Source organism: Narcine bancroftii, chromosome 1 (assembly GCF_036971445.1).
Source record: "Narcine bancroftii isolate sNarBan1 chromosome 1, sNarBan1.hap1, whole genome shotgun sequence".
NCBI lineage: Eukaryota > Metazoa > Chordata > Chondrichthyes > Torpediniformes > Narcinidae > Narcine > Narcine bancroftii.
Genome location: NC_091469.1, coordinates 300,770,927 through 300,786,410, shown reverse-complemented (window position 1 = coordinate 300,786,410; position 15,484 = coordinate 300,770,927). Strand labels below are relative to the sequence as shown.

General features: G+C 36.3%; 1 protein-coding gene across 11 annotated transcripts in view; it reads right to left on the bottom strand.

Annotated features, from left to right (window-relative positions):
• Positions 1-15,484, bottom strand: part of cstpp1 (centriolar satellite-associated tubulin polyglutamylase complex regulator 1) — a 209,280-nt gene that overhangs the window by 104,350 nt on the left and 89,446 nt on the right. For all 11 annotated transcript variants that reach the window (XM_069905588.1, XM_069905580.1, XM_069905570.1 and 8 more), the window contains one exon: positions 10,394-10,524. In XM_069905588.1, the coding sequence (XP_069761689.1) occupies positions 10,394-10,433 (40 nt within the window). In that variant the 5' untranslated portion in view covers positions 10,434-10,524. The remainder of the gene's footprint in view (positions 1-10,393; positions 10,525-15,484) is intronic.

Here is a 15,484-nt window from a genome sequence, read left to right as displayed (position 1 = left end):
TGAGACAACACACTGCATCCTCCTGGCCATCTCTTCTTCATCTTGGCCTGAGGTGAAGGGCAGTGGCATCACTAGGGTTGGTAACACCCAGTGCGGTAACTCATGGTGTCACCCCCACCCCCACCCCATGGACCTCTTAGATTATATGAATACTAACAACAACATTGTTTTGTAAAATCTTTCTACATTGAATTATATTAGTAACTGAGCAGAAGCCGGTTTTGATTTTTCTCCTTTTTTTCTTTAATTAATTACTACTTCATTCTCAAAAATGTTATTGATATAAGTTCACAAATAATAATCACCACAATATTGTAGCTAAAACACCAAAAAAATTGACAAAAGCAGCAACTATAAAAACACCAGCAGCAACGAAAACAACAGCGCTTGCTTGTAGCGCATGGAGACAAAACCACATGATTCGAATCTTCATTGCAATTGGGTAATAAAAAGACAGCTCTGAGCAGAGCATATGAGAAAGTTCAAAAAGTAAATTGGTACATATAAGATGGGCTTACGAAATTTTTTTTTTTGTAATTACTAACTACAGGGATATTTTTATTTTTAAAAAAATAACAAATTTCTGTTGAAACACTGCAAAAAAATTTTTATAGACAGTCATCTGATATTGTCACCCAGTATGATCTACAACCCCCGCACTCCCCAAGTGACACCAATGGTGAAGGTTATTCTCTTGAACATCCACACCCAGGACACTGAAGAGAGAGAGAGTATAGAATGGCAAAGATCTGGCAGCTGCTTTTGGAATAATTTGCCAGATCCAGACAGCTTTGGATGCTTAGACAGATGCAGTATATTCAATTTCAAACTAATGTTTCTACATTTTATCTCTTTGGAATCGGGCTTTCACATGACTATCTTCTTGGATTCAATTATACCCAACATCTATAGCATCTTTTTTTTGTGCTAAAATTTAAAAAAAAGACTCTCACTACCTCACATGTACTTTATCAATAGTTACCCATATGGAATAAAGCAATCATTTCTCATTTACATAGTACAGGATATTGTGTCCCTGCACATCCCACACGCATTTATTTGGAAAATGGACCAAGGTACCTCGAGTAAAATCAAGTAAATCAGCATGTACTTTGATTGACAACAACATGAACAACATATATTTCTGGGCTATTAATTTAGATACTGTTAGTATAATTTATCAATAGGCTGCTGCATTTCATATAAACGAAATAGAAATTTTTTTTCCTCGGTTTTCATTATGGAAGAAACAATTGAAAAGTATTTTGTGGAAATTTGAGAACAATTTAGAAATTATGTATATAGAATTTACAAAATATTTTGTATAGTTCCAAGGTCATCATGCTGGAAGCAGGGCCTGCATGAAACAGGCCACAACTCCACAGTTGGTGGGCTCTGGTGAGCTCTGGTGGGTGGGCGGCAGGGCGAGAATCCACCATCGGGGTGTTAGGTGCTCCGGTGAGTGGGTAGCCAGGGTGAGGATCAGCAGACAAGGTGGAGGCTGGGGCAAAGATGTGTCAGTAGCTTGGATGAGTGGGCACTCGGTGCCAAAATTAAGAGGGTAGACTTTTACACAGGTTATATGGAAAACACATGACTTTTGGGCCAAAGTGGGGGTGGGGGTTGGACTATTACACAGGTCATACAGAAAGCAAAAGATTTTTGGGCCGAAATAGGGGTTGGCTATTACACAAGTGTATATGGTAATTTGCAGTTTTATGGTAAGATAGATACTTGCACAGTACAATTATATTTCTATTTTCTTCAAAGATCCTTTTTCTTCTTATCCCAAATGTGTGAATTGTTAAACGACTTAAATACTCCTGAGGCCCACACCATCAAATGAAGACAAAGGTTTCTCATCTTAAATTTACTCTTCAAGATCATTTACTGAGGATTTTTTGAGCAATTATTTGATCATAGCTCATTGTTTTTGGAATCAGCTAAGGTTAAAGCCTTTCGATGATTCCAAAAAGAATGCTATGATCAAAAAATCCTCAGGGCTTTTTCTATCACCATCGTTGCCTTCACAAATGAATGGACTTGATCTTCAAAAGAATCATTTTTTCTAGTTTGTCGTGCACATACATGCATTGCATTGAGAAATATGATGCAATGTTTTTGTTCATATACATGTATAATTAAGAAATTAATTGTCCTTTAAGACATAAAGCCAAATTTGGAAGAGCATGACAAATTTTAACAGGTTTATATTTGACAAGTAAAAATTGTACATTGCAAAATATGGTTTAAATTTTTAAAATTTTGACATACAGCTTGGTAACAGGCCCTTTCGGCCCACGAGCCCATGCTGCCCAATTACACCCAATTGACCTACTAGCCCGGTACATTTTGAATGGTGGGAGGAAACCAGAGCACCCAGAGGAAATCCATGCAGACAAGAGGAAAACATAGAAACCGCTTACAGACAGCACTGGATTCAAAACCAGGTCACTTGCGCTGCAACAATGTATCACTATCCGTTATGCTAATCGTGCTGCATTGTGCAATAGCTGAAGCAATGACTGTGAAACTAATTCTAATATGCTGGTTAATATGCATAAGTACATGCGTAGCACAAATTACATGTATCAGTAGCCAGAGGTACTAGATTAATATTCTACAACCCAGACAATATTAATGCTGTGAAATCGAAACTTATGGTGATTGTTAAAGTCATGCTACAGAAGGTATTCTGAACCAAGAGTGATCAACTCAACCTTGCTCGAGTGTTAATTTCTCTGGAAGGGTTGCCTGGATAATGTTTGAGGCTTTTGAGATTCTTGGAAGTTTATAAACTCTTTATACAAGAACCAGAGGAGTTTGTCAGCTTCAAGGCTTCTGCAATAGCCTACTGTTCCTGATACTGTGCTTTATTGGCCATTCATTTGTTGTCCATTACAATGAGAATGAGTAGAAGAGATGTAGAGCAGTGAAATCTGAGAGAAGGGGCAGGAGAAGAAAGGGCAGAAAATCATAAATCACGTCCTCCAATGGTCTTCAAGGAACTATTCTCCTGTACTTAGTGAAGAATTATGATTCACCTTTCTTTTAATTTTTTTTTACAAGAGGGCAGCAAGCAGAGGAGGTATTGCTGGGAGTGCAAGGATCCACGCAGTAAAATATACCATCAAGGGCCCTCGCATTGCTTTCAGAATTTGGAGTTAGATTCTCACTTTTAAAAAAAGCCACATGCTCCAAAAACAGCAGTGGTCAGTAACAGATGACATCCACTTCTAACCTTTCCAGGCTGAAGCTGAAGATGTTTGGAATAAATTTGAGTTTGAGCATAAAAAAAGGTATTGGAAAGCTTTAAGAATCAATTATATCCCTAGGTCATTGATATTTGAAATCCTATGGCAAAGCTATGGCTTGCCATAGGATGGCTATGGATTGCCATAGGATTGCCATAGGATGCCATAGGATTGCCATAGGATGGCTATGCCATAGGATGGCTATGCCATAGGATGGCTATGGCTTGCCATAGGATGGCTATGGCTTGCCATAGGATGGCTATGGCTTGTCATGAACTATCCCTGGAATATTTAACTCCCAACATGCTGATGCAACATATACACAGATGAGCAGCATGTCTGCAAGGGAAATTATGTTGCTACATAGAGCAGATCCTAATGGCTTAAAGTAAGAGAGATATTAGCACCACTTCAGTCATATTGCAGTGTTGTCAAATGTTGTGACTGACATCCACAAGGCAAGGCTGCAAATGCAAAGCTTATCAAATAATCTTTGTACGGCAAAATAAAACATACAAAGCCAATTTGCCTATCACATTTCTGGATGTCAGTCACAAGCTTTGTGGTTTGGCAAAATCTCAAAACAAAACAAAAATCATGCAATGTGTCTAAAACTTACATCTGCTTGTTTTGAACTTTGTACAAGATCAAGCATTCTTTAAATGTCAAACAAGTCATGTAGACTTCATAGAATCTACAATCAAATAAAAATGCTAATCAAAGTAAACATTAGAATTTAAAAAAAAATATGTACCTAAAATGGTAATCTGAAATAATATTCCTGTGAACATGTGCATCTGCATGTCACAAAAGTTACAGCGATTTAACAGTTTCATTATGATGATTATTAAGATGGTGCACAGGCATTTGTCTTGATAATTTCATGATCCACAATATTTCACTCATGTTAAATGGCATTTTTATAATTTTTTTGAATATTTTATTTTAATTTTGTGGTTAAGCAAGTATTAAGAATTAACTATTACGACCAATGCTTTAGATGTGGCATTGAGTCCGAAAACTTTGTGCATGCAACCTGGATGTACTAAGGTGAGAGAGACCCTTCTGGGTGGAACTAGGCCAAGTCCTGAGAAAAATTATACGTAAAGAATTGCCACAGGATCCTGAGTTGTTCCTGTTGGGAAACATAATGGACATAAGAGTTAAAATGAACCTGTTTAAATTTCAAATCCAATTTGTGATGATCACATTGGCAGTGGCCAGGATGTGCACAACGGTTACCTGGAACTCCAACTCCTGCCTGAGCATTACTCATTGGAACAAAGAAATGCAAAGCTGTGATCCCCTCGAGAAAATTACTTACAACTTAAGAAAGAAGTATAACACTTTTTTGAAAATTCCATAGGAGCACGTGGACCAGCGTGCCTCGCTGCCCTGCCTTCCCTGTTTATTGCTCAATCTGTGGGGTGTGGTTGGGGGGGGGGGGGGTCCATCCCATCTCAACCAGGAAAAGTCAAGAAAAGAAAACAGCCTGAGCACTGGTCGTTATGTCATGAGAAACCCATAAACCCCTGATATATATCTTATACCTTTGTTGTGAGTTTTTTGAATGTTGTGTGTAATTGTGGTTAGTAAAGTGTTAAATGTGGGGGGTATAGATGACACTTACCAAGTTCTTGTATTTCCCAATTTCAAAACATGCCATCTTCACAGAAATATAAGCAACAATATTCCAAATTACTCTTATTTCCAATAAATCAAACTTCGTACTTGCAGCTGTAAGTAGCTTTAATTGGTTGATAAAACATTTTTATTAACTCCGCATTGAGATTTTCATACGATGCGTTACAAAGGAAACTGTATAATAATATTCAACTTTAAACAAATAAACCAAAATTAAGGTGATTAAAATGTAATAAAATAAAATGTAATAAGATAAATTCAAAAAGTACCTCGAGAGCTTACATTTCTGTCATGATTCTCCGAAGAATGGGAGCAAGTTCCCCATACGCCTAGATATTACAATATATGACATCATAGTAACTATGGTAACACTACAAACAACAATTTTCTTTAAAGGGATAGTAATAAAATGACTAAAAATCAAAAAAAACAAGGTTTTAACCTTTACAGAGGGAGGTGGAGGAAAAGAGCTTAAACTCTGCAGAAAATTGTATAAAATTGATAATTGTAAACTGTAGTCAATGCTGATACTGATAACATTGACACTCAATGTTGATAACTGTTTGAGTTCAAGTATGGAAAATCATAAATAAAATATTTTTAAAAAGAATTAACCATTACAGATACATAGAATAAGGCAAAAAAAATTGATACAGGTTGTCCATTTTCCAATGAACCCCATCCCTCCTCCACCCCAAATAAGTCCCCATGACAGAAGAAGGAACATTGAAAATAGAAGAAAAAGAAAAAGAAAAAGAAAGAGAAAGTGAATAAAGAAAAGGAACCACGAGATAAAGAGGAGCTACTGGGATATGGAAAGTCTAACTCTCTTTCTTAACTGGATCTCAATATGGGAAAGAATAGGGATATAAAAACTGAAAAACAGAATAAGTATCTTAAATATTCAACCCTGCATTATGCAAAAACGTATTATATTTCTTTCTTAAATTGTAAGTAATTTTCTTCAAGGGATCACAACTATGCATTTCCGCATTCCATCAGGCTACGTCCAGAAAGAAATCAGACTTCAGGTAACCACAATGCATTTCCTGGCCACGGCCAATGCAACTTTAAGAAATTCTAATTGGTACTTGGTCAGCCTCATTTTAGATCTTATGTCCCCAGTATTTTCTAGGAGAAACAACTCTGGACTTTGTGGCAATTGTCTCCCAACGATCTGGTTCATAAAATTCTTAAATTTTGCCAAAAGGGTTTCACTTTAGAGCATGACCAAGTAGAATGTAAAAAGGTACCCTGTTTCTTCCCAGCATCTAAAATCAGAATTTAATTTATGCAACTTCCGTGGGGTAAGATATAGCTGATGAAAAAAAATTATATTGCACCAGTCTATATCTTATATTAATTGTGCTAGTCATGTAGTCTTGACATAAGTTGGTCCAGTTCTTATCATTAATATTCAAATCTGATTCCCATCTCTGGTTTAGGAGTACCGATTGAAGTAGAAAATACATTACTGATCTGAACTTTCGAATCAGATTCTCCATTTCACTGCACTCTAGTAAAATCATGATCGGTCTTAATTCATCTCTGAAAAAAGCTCTTAATTGAAAGTAGCAGAAGATTGTATTATTATGAATACTGTATTTATTTTTGAACTGTTCAAATGACATTAATTGCCCTTGAACATAACAATCTACATATCTGATCACTTTATGGGACCACCTATGTAGAATTATCCATTGCTAAAGGAATTGATCTATTTTGAATCAAGGGCATTTTTGGAGTTATTTTTCTTTTTGAACCAATTAAATTATTCAATTTATGCCAAATATTCAAAATATGCTTTATTAATGGGGCTTCCTTTCCACCAGAAATAATGTTCCATTTATATAGATCTTCTGCTACTCTCTCCCCAACTTTGTGCAGTTCAGTTTCCATCCATGAAGGGTTTCTCTTCCGTTAAAGAGGGAAGTCACAAATTTCATGTGGACCGCCGAACGGTAATATTTTAAATTTGGGAGTTGTAACCTTCCCATATAATATTTCCAGGTTAATTTTTCCATGGAGATTCTGACTAACTTACCTTTCCAGAGAAACTTCCTAAATAATTTATTCAGATTTTGAAAGAGATTCTGTGGTAAAGGTATTGGAAGAGTCTGAAAGAGGTATTGTATATGCGGGAATATATTCATTTTAATACAATTCACTCTACTGATCAATGTTATTGGAAGAGTTATCAATTTATTTAAATCTTCTTCAATTTTTTTTAAGCAAGGAGAGGTAGTATGGCACAGACTAGAAGGGCCAAAGGGGACTCTTTCTGTGCTGGAATGTGCTATGGTTCTATTTCTGTTCTGGAAAGTCTGTTCATTTTTTTAATAATTCTGAAGTCTTTGACAGCATATTTGGTACATTTTATTTTGTTATGAACTGGAATGAAGGAATTCTGGAAACATATATTAACAGATAAAGTCAGCCCTTTTTTGTAACACATGTAACAATGCCTGGAAACTAGGAAATAATATTAAAAAAACTGAATACTGTATGTGCTAATTATCAAGAAAAATCCGATGCTTAATGGAACCATAAATAAACTGGAAATTAGTTGCTGGCTGATTTCACCTGGTTGCTGTAAGTCTACATTTTTTTTGCTTTCTGCATCAATCATGTGCAGCCATGCATGACCTTAGAGATCTAATGCTGGGTAACTGATGGCAGGACAGGTACAACAGACCTAATAGCCTCCTGCCTGTACATTTTGTACAATTGCACAGTTCTCTCATGTTTCAAAAATCTACTGATAATGGCATTATGATGCTGAGGAATTTTTGCTGACTTCTATGTAAACCAGTTGCTGCCAGAAATGACCTCAGTGGCAAGAGCTTTCTTTAAAGCAGAACAAGAAAGGGAGAATCCATGTTTGGGCCACAAAGCAAGGCTTGAGAAGAAAGGAGTAAAAAAAGGAGGAAAGTGGCTCCCAGTTTAATGACACATCCTTCCATGATATTCAGGTATAATTCTCCTACTTGAACTTGAGTTCAACAAATCAATAACGATTCCTTCATTGAAATATGCCACCTGATTTAAATAGAACTTCAGTAAATGTCAAAAGCTACAATATCACCACCTGCCTAGCTCCTCCTGATCTGATGCTGAATAATTTCAACATTTCACACATTCGGCGAAATTCAAGAACATAGAGGTGAATGTGAAACACAGAGTAAATTCAACATCTAAAAAACACATTAAGGTCAAATTCCACCTCATGTGTGTTTTGCTGTGAATGGAAAAGTAAAAACAGTTCTCATCGAACATCAGGGCTACCACAACCAACAAAAGGACTCAAACACAAACTACCCCAGCTTCTTGTAAAACTTTTCAGGAACACAAGCTGCACAATGATTCAAATCTTTAAAAGTATGTGTTATTTGCACAATAAGTTGTCGACCTCATGAAGCACAAGGTGTCCAACAATATTTGATATCAAAGCGTAGGCAACTTAATTAAATTCAAAAGAATGCCTATCCACCTTACAATGAATTTGAATGTGATTAATTTTATAACTTTAATTAATGCATCCTGATCATTCTTTAAATAACTGTAGATTAGAAGGCATGGCAGCATCTACACTTCCTCAGGAGATTAAGGAAGGCAAAGCTATCTGCTCCCATCTTGACAACGTTTTATAGGACCACAATTGAGAGTGACCTGAGTTGCAGCAGTAATGTGTGGTGTGATAGCTGCAAAGCATTGGACCGGAAGACAATATAGAAAAATCATTAAAACAGCTGAGAAGATCACTGGGGTCTCTCTTTCCTTTCTTGATGACCTTCACCGGAGGTGTTGCTTCAATAGGGTTCATTAGAATTATTGACCATTCATCACTCAGTATTATTGACCTACTACAATAAGGAAGTACAAGATCGTCAAAAGACCGGGAAATAACTTCTCCTCACAGGTTGTGAGATTGATGAACAGTATGCTGTAACTTTGGGTCCCTTATTAATAAAATTGAGTAAATTATTCCAGAATATTTATTTTATATGGTATTTCCATGTATGTATGTGACCATTATGTTCTGTGTGAGAAAAGTCTTGTGTGCACTGTAGTCCAGAGAAACATTGTTTCCTCTGGTTGTATATGTACAGTCAGATGATAATAAACATAAATTGAATTTAAAGTACTGTCAATTTAAACTGCTTGTTTTTCAACTTCACATGAAACATTCACAACTTCTGTAGATGACTAAGTCAAATAAGAACCTGATATTATGCCATCATCACAATTAAAAATTTGACATTTGCTAAATACAACAGGTATTTGTTCAAACATAACTGCAAAAATCTATTAATCAAATAACAAACCAAAAATATTGGGACTATTGGCAACACAGATTTTAGCTATCAGCTTGGTAGGAAGTCACCTATGAAAAATCTAATATCAGCAGGATTTTAGTTTTTTATTTAAATTTGTAGCTCCAGAAACCACACTAATAACAATTTTTAAGGGAAAACAAAATTGGATGTTGCTTTGAGTTCATTGGTAAAATATCCACTTTAATATTATTCTCTAAAAATGTATGTTATTTTAGCTAGAATACGTGATATGGAAGTAAGGTCAGGGGCATCTGGCTTCTCAGTGCAAATACCGCCACGAAGTAATCTACAACTTCTCCAATGTATGTCCAGATTGCTGACCTTGTATTTGGAGGCTTGCTTCTGTATCTGATCATAGGTTTTTGCAACCATTACGTCCAACAATGCCATTCAATGTCTTCAGCAGCAGAATATATTAATGTTGGATCCCCTTGAAGAAGTGGAGTCCTAATGTAATTACGGCTGGTTCATTTTCACAAAAAGATTCGCACTTAAGGACTTAAGAAATATCAAAAGGGAATTAATGAAGCTGCACAATTTCAATATGCTGTTCCACGATGATTGAAGAATAAAATATGCTTCAACAGGATTAGGACAAATAAGCACCGGTATCCTGCCACAGTGCCTTTTTAATATAACCACACTGTATGCCAGATTCACACAGACATAAGAAATCAAGACATACATATTTAATTTTGACCTTAGGGCTAGGAGACATTAATTTTGTGTGCCTTCCCTGGAACACAAACTCGAGCAATTCCAGCCACAATTAAATTGTGATTTTGTGATTTAATCCTGAACAACATGGCCAGTGCATTTGCTGCTGGATACGAAACATCTGTTTTTCCAGAAATATGGCCCTGATCGCTATAAATATCTGGACTATATGAATCACAGGGATAGAAACATGAATAAAATTCCTAGTACTCCCAGATCACATGCAAGATATAATACTGAAAAAAAGTTGAAAGGAAATGCGTAACACATATTCCCATTGTCATAAAATTATTTGCAAGAGGCTGGAACAAACGTACAGTGGTGAAGAACTTTAAATAACATTATGAATAAAATTTTAAAATCGATGGTCCAGATTGACTTTTAAGCTTTTCTTTAAATTGAAGAGGAACATTCTTAGTCAACCACTGAGCGCAGACTTACCTCCATTCTTGCCTATCTGTCGAAAACACTGCCAGAACATGCGTATAAATGAAGCTCTGTTGTAGGGGGTGGCTTTGATGAAGCTGAACTCACGAAACAAAATGTGACTTCCTTGTTTAACACTGGTGAAACTAAAAAGAAAGAAACATTAATTATGACTTTTAAATAATCGAGCAATTACATTCATTATCACAGGCAACTGCTCATCAAACAACAGTGACTTAGGAAAAGTTCTTAGCTTATAGGAACATTGCAAAATATTGACCAGTGTATGAAGTCATGCCCTTCCATAAAGTATTCAGTTCTTAAGCATCCTATACAGAGACACAGAGAGTGGATAGGAATAATTCATTGCAATGATACCAACATTGAGAGGTTAATGTTTTACAAAGGATTTGCAAAAAATTTAACTTGTGTAATTTTGCTCAGTGAAACTTAGGTACTGAGGGGAGATGGAGTGGGGAATGAGAGGGGGTAGTTGGCAAATAGAAAAGATTATTAAAAATTGTTTACATGAACAAAGTAAAATAGTTTGATCATCATGGGGTAATTGCCAGAAAAGTGATGGAGAAAGGTTTTGCACATCATCAATAGAACTTGAAGTGCTTAACTAGTTATTATTAAAGCATGGCCATCACAATGGTCCAGGCTTCAGAAGGACAGAAAACCTGTTGACCCTTAGCATTTACACCTTTAAATATCAGCAAGTTCAGTACCTCAACAGATGCTGGGTCAATTGTGCAAATCTTAAACTTAATTACTGATCATTGGTGTTTTTCAAAATGCTCTGCCACTGAACTTCTCCTAAATTGCAGTAGTTAAGCTGGATCTTACTGAATCCTTCAGCATTTGTGCTGGGGTTCTAGCCTTTAGATTGCTTGCCAGGTTAAAACAGGTGTATGATCCACCAAAGCGCTAAATTCAAAGGAGATTTATGGGCTGTGGACAATGTGGGAAAGGAAAAAACAAGTTATTTTTTTAAATATTTGTAATTTTGTTAATAATGTGTGTAATTTTTCTGTATTTAGATGTTTAACTCACTTAACTATATATTTTTAAGAAATTTGTTTAAATTTTAAAATATGCTTTAAGTTTTATGATTGTCAGAATGATTATAAAACTAAAAGGTTTGACAGGTTGCAAAACTCAGGTTGGGCTTAGATAGATCTCCACTTTGCTAGGGAACCTTTTGTGAAATGATTTCTCCACTATGTCATCTAAGGCTGTTAGAGCTTATTGCTAAAGCCTGCAAAGCCCCAGGCCACTGAAGTAAGTCTTCTGCACTCCTATCGCACAAACTCAGAGGTTGCGTTTAAGTGCAAGACAATGTGCATCATCCATTTGGAAGAAATGACATAAAAAGTTACCAGGAAAGGATTAGGGTCGACAAGCTCATTCTTAAAACCTAGCATAATCGTGTCCCTGTCCTCTCATTCACATCCCGTTCCACAGTAATTTCTGTGCAGTAGTAAAAAAAACATTACTGGAGTAGAACTAACACTGCAAAGATACAGACAGCTTTCTCATACCTTACACTGCATGGGAACAGATTAGGAAAACTGAGCTCCAACTCATCTGCCTCAAATGTACTCATGTCAACAATGCCATTGTGGAATTTTAAAACTCAAGATCACCAAGAAGGATCAGTCCATACATGGGGCTTTGCATTTACTCATTAAAAGATATGAGCTATGGCTGGCAAATAATAATAGTCTGAAATCTTACTTTTAAACAATAGGATAAATTCCCATTTTAAGACATTTTATAAACAAAATAGAAATATCAAGCAAGTCAGGAAGAAAGAAACATTTCAGAACAATAATGTATTACTACAAATTTTTAAATTTCAGTTGTAAATAATTTCAATTGTATTATTTATTTTCTTCCTCCATTACAAACATGAACACACAATAAATCCATGGGTCATTCAGTTATCTGTTTTTGTTGCAGATTTTATCAATTGCAATAGTTGCAATGAATGGCAGTACTAGCAATTCCAAATCAAAATTAAAGCAAAAGAAAAATTTATAAATCAACACCATAAATTAGAAAGCTCTGATCATACCCGACCACACTCATGAGACAAATTTAACAATAAGATTGTTGTATTTCCAATATGGTTTATTTTTAATCAAGTTCATTTGTAGATCCAAAACATATTTGGTGTAAAAATTATTCCCTGAAAATTAACTTCTGAAAGAAACATGAATCATTTTCATATTTTGCTCTAAAAAGACTGCTGAGACCTACAGTGAAGAGTTTACACAAAGAATTCCATTTGAAGAAATAAATGCCATCCCCCAAGTGGATTTCTGAAACTCTTATATAAAAGTGCTAAGAGCAAAAGTTTTCAGTGAAGAAAAGAGGAATAGCAACTGCCACCAGAATTACAGTTAATGCTGTGATTTAGTGATCCTAAAACACAAACCATCAGTGATAAAATCAGTAAATATCACGAAAGGGTGGCACTAAGTCAGGGGAAGAGAGATGTGGGGCAAATCACTGCAGCTCCCTTTAGTTGGATTTAAAACATTAAACACTTAATTTAAAATTGTTAACAAATAAACCATAAGATATAGGGGTAAAAATGGGCTCTTTTGCCAATTGAATCTGCTCCGTTATTCAAATCATGGTTGATACTTTTTCTCTCAACCCGATTTTCCTGCCTGCTCCCCATAACCTTCAATGCCCTTACAACTTAAGAACTTATCAACTGCCACATTAAATATCCCCAATGACTTGGCTTCCACAGTTATCTATGGCAATGAATTCCTCAGATTTGTCACGCTCTGGCTGATGAAATTTCTCTTCATCTCTGTTCTAAAGGGATGTCTTTTCATTCTGAGGCTCAGCACTCTGGTTGAAGACTTTTTCATTTCTGAAAACATTCTCTTGATGTTCACTCTACCCAAGCCTTTTAAAATTCAGTATGTTTTAATGAGATTCTATCCTCATCCTTCTCAACTCCAGAGAGTACAGGCTCAGAACCATCAAACTCTCCTCATTCATTAATCCTCGCATCCCTGAGATAATTTTCATAACTCCTCGGGTCCATCTCCACTACTAGATTGTGAGCCCAAAACTGCTCACAACACACCAATTGACTAATGCCTTACAATGCTTCAGCATTGCATCCTTGCTTTTATATTCTCGTCATCTTGAAATGAAGTTTATATTCCATTTGCCTTTCTTACTACTGATCAACTTGCAAGTTAACCTTTGGTGAATCCTACATGGAGTCCCTTGGACCTCTGATTTCTTGATTCTATCTCCATTCATAAAATTGTCCACACTTTTTTTTATTCCTTCCACTAAAGTGCATGACCCTACACTTCTGTGCATATTATTTCCTGTCTTTGGTCTCTCTTCCTACTTAAAGAGTGGAATTGCATTCCTGATTGTCCCAGACCTCTGGAATAAGTTCTGACATGATTTTTTTTTAAGAAGATCACTACTGATTTCTCCACAATCTCTTTAGCTACTTCTTTCAGAATCCAGGATGGTAGTCCATCTGATCCAGGTGACTTCAGACTCTTCAGTTTCAAAGCTCCTCAGTCAGAGCAAACAGACTCACTTCTGCCCCCTGACTTTCTCAAATTCCTGGTGTCTTCCACAGTGAACACTGATGCAAAATAACGATTCAGCTCATCTGCCATTTTTGTTCCCCATTACCACTTCTCCAGCATTATTTTCCAGCAGTTCTACTTTTGCCTCTACTCTACTATTTAGATATCTGGAAAAAAACTTTTGGTATCCTCTTTTATATTACTGTTGAGCTTACCATCATATTTCAAATTTTCTCCCCTTTTTACAGCTGGCTTCTGGGACTAAAAAACTTCCCAATCCTCCAGCAAATCTTTGCAACATTACATGCCCCCTCTTTAGCTTTTATGCTGATTTTGACTTCCCTTTGTCATTCTCCCTTTTGAATGTTTCATCTTTGGAATAAAGTGATCCTCCCTTTTCTGAATTGCTCCCAGAAACTCCTGCCATTGGTGCTCCACCCTCATCCCTGGTAGGGTCTTGTTCCAATCAGCTTTGGCTAACTACACTCTCTGTAGTTACCTTTACTCAACTGTAATACTGACACATCCAATTTTAGCTTCTCCTTCTCAAACTTCAGTACAAAGCAGGAAGTACAGTATTTTTACATTAAACTCTTATAATAAGACCGTAAGAACAGAAATAGGCTAATCAGCCCATCGTCTGCCCTGCCATTCAATCCTTAGCTGATCTATTTTCCCATCCAGTCCCACTGCCTGGCTTTTTCCCCATAATCTTCAATGACCTGGCTAATCAAGAACCTATCAATCTCTCCCTTAAATATTCCCAATGACTTGGCCTTCACAATCACCCATAGCAACAAATTCCACAGATTCACTACCCTCTGGCGAAAGAAATTCCTCCTCATCTGCGTTCTAAGTGGATGCCTTTCAATCCTGAAGTTGTGTACTCTTGATCTAGATTCTCCCACCATGGGAAACAACCTTTCAACATCTACCCTGACCGTGTCTTTCAACATGTTTCAAAACATTTCAATTTGTTTTATTAAGAATGGTTTGCCTTTTGTCGTTTAACTTTAATCATCATTATTTTACACTGAAACTAGACTGAAATATAAAATAAATCCTACACCTGAAAAGTTGTTACTATTTTCTAGTAGACAAGAAATTGTTTGATCCTCCTGTAAAACTTTTAATTTTTTGTTTGAATCTGAAAAAAAAACAAATCTCACAAGAATGTACATAATCAGACTGCTAGTATTGAAATGACTATTTTTCAAGTCAAGTCACCCCTATCTATTGTTCACACAGTAAGGAAGAGATAGCGTCATTCTGAAATGGAGATGGGGGAATATGACAAACCATTGAGAATCTTACATCTACACAAACACTGTCAGGAATGGGGTGCAGAATTGAAATGGTTGAGGAACTCAATGGGTTACGGAGCATCTGAGGGAGGAAAGGAATTGTTGACGTTTCAGATTGAGACCCTGCACCACAAGCTAATGGAGGGTCTCAACTGGAAACATTCATAATTCTATCCCCCCCCCCCCCCCAGCAGATTCTGCTCAAGCTGCTGAGTTTCAGC